At 38.5% G+C, this 2928-nt stretch overlaps 1 protein-coding gene across 1 annotated transcript; it reads left to right on the top strand.

Moving 5' to 3' along the window:
* Nucleotides 1-764: 764 nt before the first annotated feature.
* On the top strand, nt 765-2210 carry LOC143534746 (transcription repressor OFP17-like). Its single transcript, XM_077029164.1, has 2 exons — nt 765-1183; nt 1782-2210. The coding sequence occupies exons 1-2, from the start codon at nt 877-879 to the stop codon at nt 2030-2032; spliced, it is 558 nt and encodes a 185-aa protein (XP_076885279.1). The 5' UTR covers nt 765-876; the 3' UTR covers nt 2033-2210.
* The last annotated feature ends 718 nt before the right edge of the window (nt 2211-2928 follow it).

The raw sequence follows: 2928 nt of genomic DNA, 5'->3' as shown, positions 1-2928 counted from the left end.
TTCGTCAGCCTGTTGAACTGAACGCAAGCGTTCATCCAATTCAGCTTGGAACTCTCTCTGACGTGCTTCGGCCCACGCCTTCACTTGATCCAGTGTTTGGCGAGGGACCCTTGTTCGTTTTTCCAACTGGGCATCAATGAACCCCAGTGGAAAATTTACTGCACTTGCCCCAGCTTGGGTAGTCGGGGTAGTATTCGTAAGATTTGTATAACCGCCGGTGTTCCCCCCAGTTGCTGGGGTTGTGGTTACCGGGGTTTCTTGGTCGGTTACTGGCCTTGGGACCGGAGTAACGTTAACCATTTCTTCAGAAATTTTGAAAAAACTAAATTAGTTCTAGCTTTTATGCACGGATGGCGCCAATGAAGAAACACTAAGTGAACCCACGGGCAGATTATAGATAATCTGGGGGTTAAGTAATGTTTCCCACGAGGATGAGGTCCAGCAGAGAAGGTTGTTCTTCAGGGGACCTGCAAAACAGACACCGTAAGCTCGTCACTGAGAAGGGGGGGGGGTTCCTCCTTGTGACCACCCTCCGGCGTGAGAATCAGACTAGATTGCTCTGAATATAAGTGTATATTAAGAGATTGCTAGATAAGATTGAGATATCAGATGATGTCCTTACATTCCAAGGTGTTGGAGTATTTATAGCCGAAGGTAGGTTTCCTAGAAGGTACAGCCGGCTGAATAGTATTCCTGTTCTACCAACAGTGGACTACGCACAGGCCTGTTCTACCAACAGTGGACTACCAACTCATACATAATAATATTATCAAACACAACTCATGACTGCAACACCAACTTCCATTAAACCAACAACATTTCACTCATCATTCTTTCGTACATTCCAATTGCTTCACACACAAGCCATCTACAAACATGGTCACCAAACCTTCGGTTAGTACCTTCACGCGCAAGAAACTCTTTACCGGTCCATGCAAAACCTTCATTCGTCTCTTCAAGTTCAAGAAACCAATCTTTATAAGAAGAAGTCTTCGGTCTCACAAAACTAAACCCAAAAACACGCGACGTTGGAGCCGGTTAACGTCGTTTTTTAGGTTGTTTAGGACGAAGAAAGATATGGACCGGGTTATGGAGCTCAAGAGCTTTTCGGACAATGGGTATGTGCATAAAGCACCATGCCCATCACCTCCTACACCGGCGTATATCAAGATGGCTAGAACTGGTAGGGAAAACTGGTCTATAGTGACAACATGTGGTTGCTAAAATATTCGTCAGTATATTTTTTTTAAATAAAAATAAATACTTAATGGTTTTTGTTTGAACCCGTCCCCTCACACATACACATAAATTAATAAATATACACACATATAGAAAAATAAATATGTATGGTGGTGTCACGCATTTAAGCTTAGATGGGAAATCTTTAAATACTTTTTGTTTATTAAAATCAAAATTACGACATTTTAAGTACGTAAAATCTACTCTTTTTTAGTGTTTCCTCGCTGATATTTTATCGATCACAATGTATCATGAACTTGACATGTTGTGCTCGACATTGCACAAGCAAGAAGCGTGATAAGAAAAACATTGTTAACGAAGTCAAAGAAATTTTAACAAGAAGAGTAAACTTAGGAAAGATAGTTTCAATGCATTTTACTTATAAAAATACGTATTTTTTATTTATATTAACCAAAACGAAGTATTTTTATCAGGTTTCACATTCGAATTCAGTTAAATCTTAAGAGTGTGACATTTCTACTATTTTTGCACATTGAGTTGCGATATGGACTAAACCGTGAGGATTTAAAATATATGTGTAGCGACGGTGAAAGAAGAAAATGACGGTGAGGAAGACGCTTGCCAGAAGTTTGAGAATTATTTACTGAAAATGATAGCAGAAGAAGGAAAAATGAAGGATTTGGTGGATGTGGAAGAGCTTCTTTACTGCTGGAAGAACCTCAAGAGTCCTGTGTTTATGAACTTGGTATGTAGGTTTTATGGAGAGCTTTGTAAGGATTTATTTTCTAGCAATGTCGATAATGATGACGACGAAATTCGTAACCTAATGTAGATTTTGAATATTTTTTTCGTGAACTCGGATAAAAGTGTGTCGATGTCACATTTTGAGTATTCGTTGAGTAGGGATTTGGATTTGGTTGCACTTATATGTTATTGTTACTTGAAGCCATAAAAAATAGGTATTTTGGTTTTTATTAATCTCAACCATCATCTTTTGGTCGCTACCAGTCCCAACTAACAAATTTGTTTCCGACGGTCCGTGACTAACATAATCCTAAAGCCATTAGTTGCAGATCACCAGAAAAACGTTTTTTGCCAGAAACTCACATTTTTCAGGAAAACTCATAATTTTTTGTCACAAAACGTCTTTGTAACCTTGGATCGGATCTTTAAGAACTTCTTTATGGTAAAAGCCTCAATAATTGAGGTCGTCGGAACCCTATAACCTCTGTCAGAATCGGTTGGTGGTGCTCAAGTGGCGGTGGTTGGTTGGCGGCGAGTCAATTGATGGTGGTGGTGGTGTTCAGGTGGTGTTTTCCAACAAAAAAATGTAACTTTTCCAATTAAAAAACATTTTTCCAGCGACCTACATTAGAATTCTGTTAGTCGCGAACCATTGGGAACGATACGTTGAAAGATGGGACCGTCAACAGCCAATTCGTTAGCTGGGACCGGCAGCGACCAAAAGATGATAGTTGGGATTAATAAAAACCAATATACCTAAATAAAAAAATAAAAAAAAAATTAATGAACCACAGGTTACTTACATGGTGTTATGTTGATCAAGATGAAGCAAAACCAAATGTGTCAAAATGTAACATTCAAAGCTTTCTATAACAGAAACAAAACTGCAAATAAAACAAAGCTTTAAAAATCTACCCAAAACAGAACACAATGCTTAAAATTTAAAACAAGTAACTAATATTAAACAACATTAGTTAGTTACAC

Source organism: Bidens hawaiensis, unplaced genomic scaffold, assembly GCF_021521415.1.
Source record: "Bidens hawaiensis isolate Kalapana, Puna unplaced genomic scaffold, B.hawaiensis_p1.1 tig00010302_1, whole genome shotgun sequence".
Classification (NCBI taxonomy): Eukaryota; Viridiplantae; Streptophyta; class Magnoliopsida; order Asterales; family Asteraceae; genus Bidens; species Bidens hawaiensis.
This window is presented reverse-complemented; position numbering and strand designations above follow the sequence as displayed.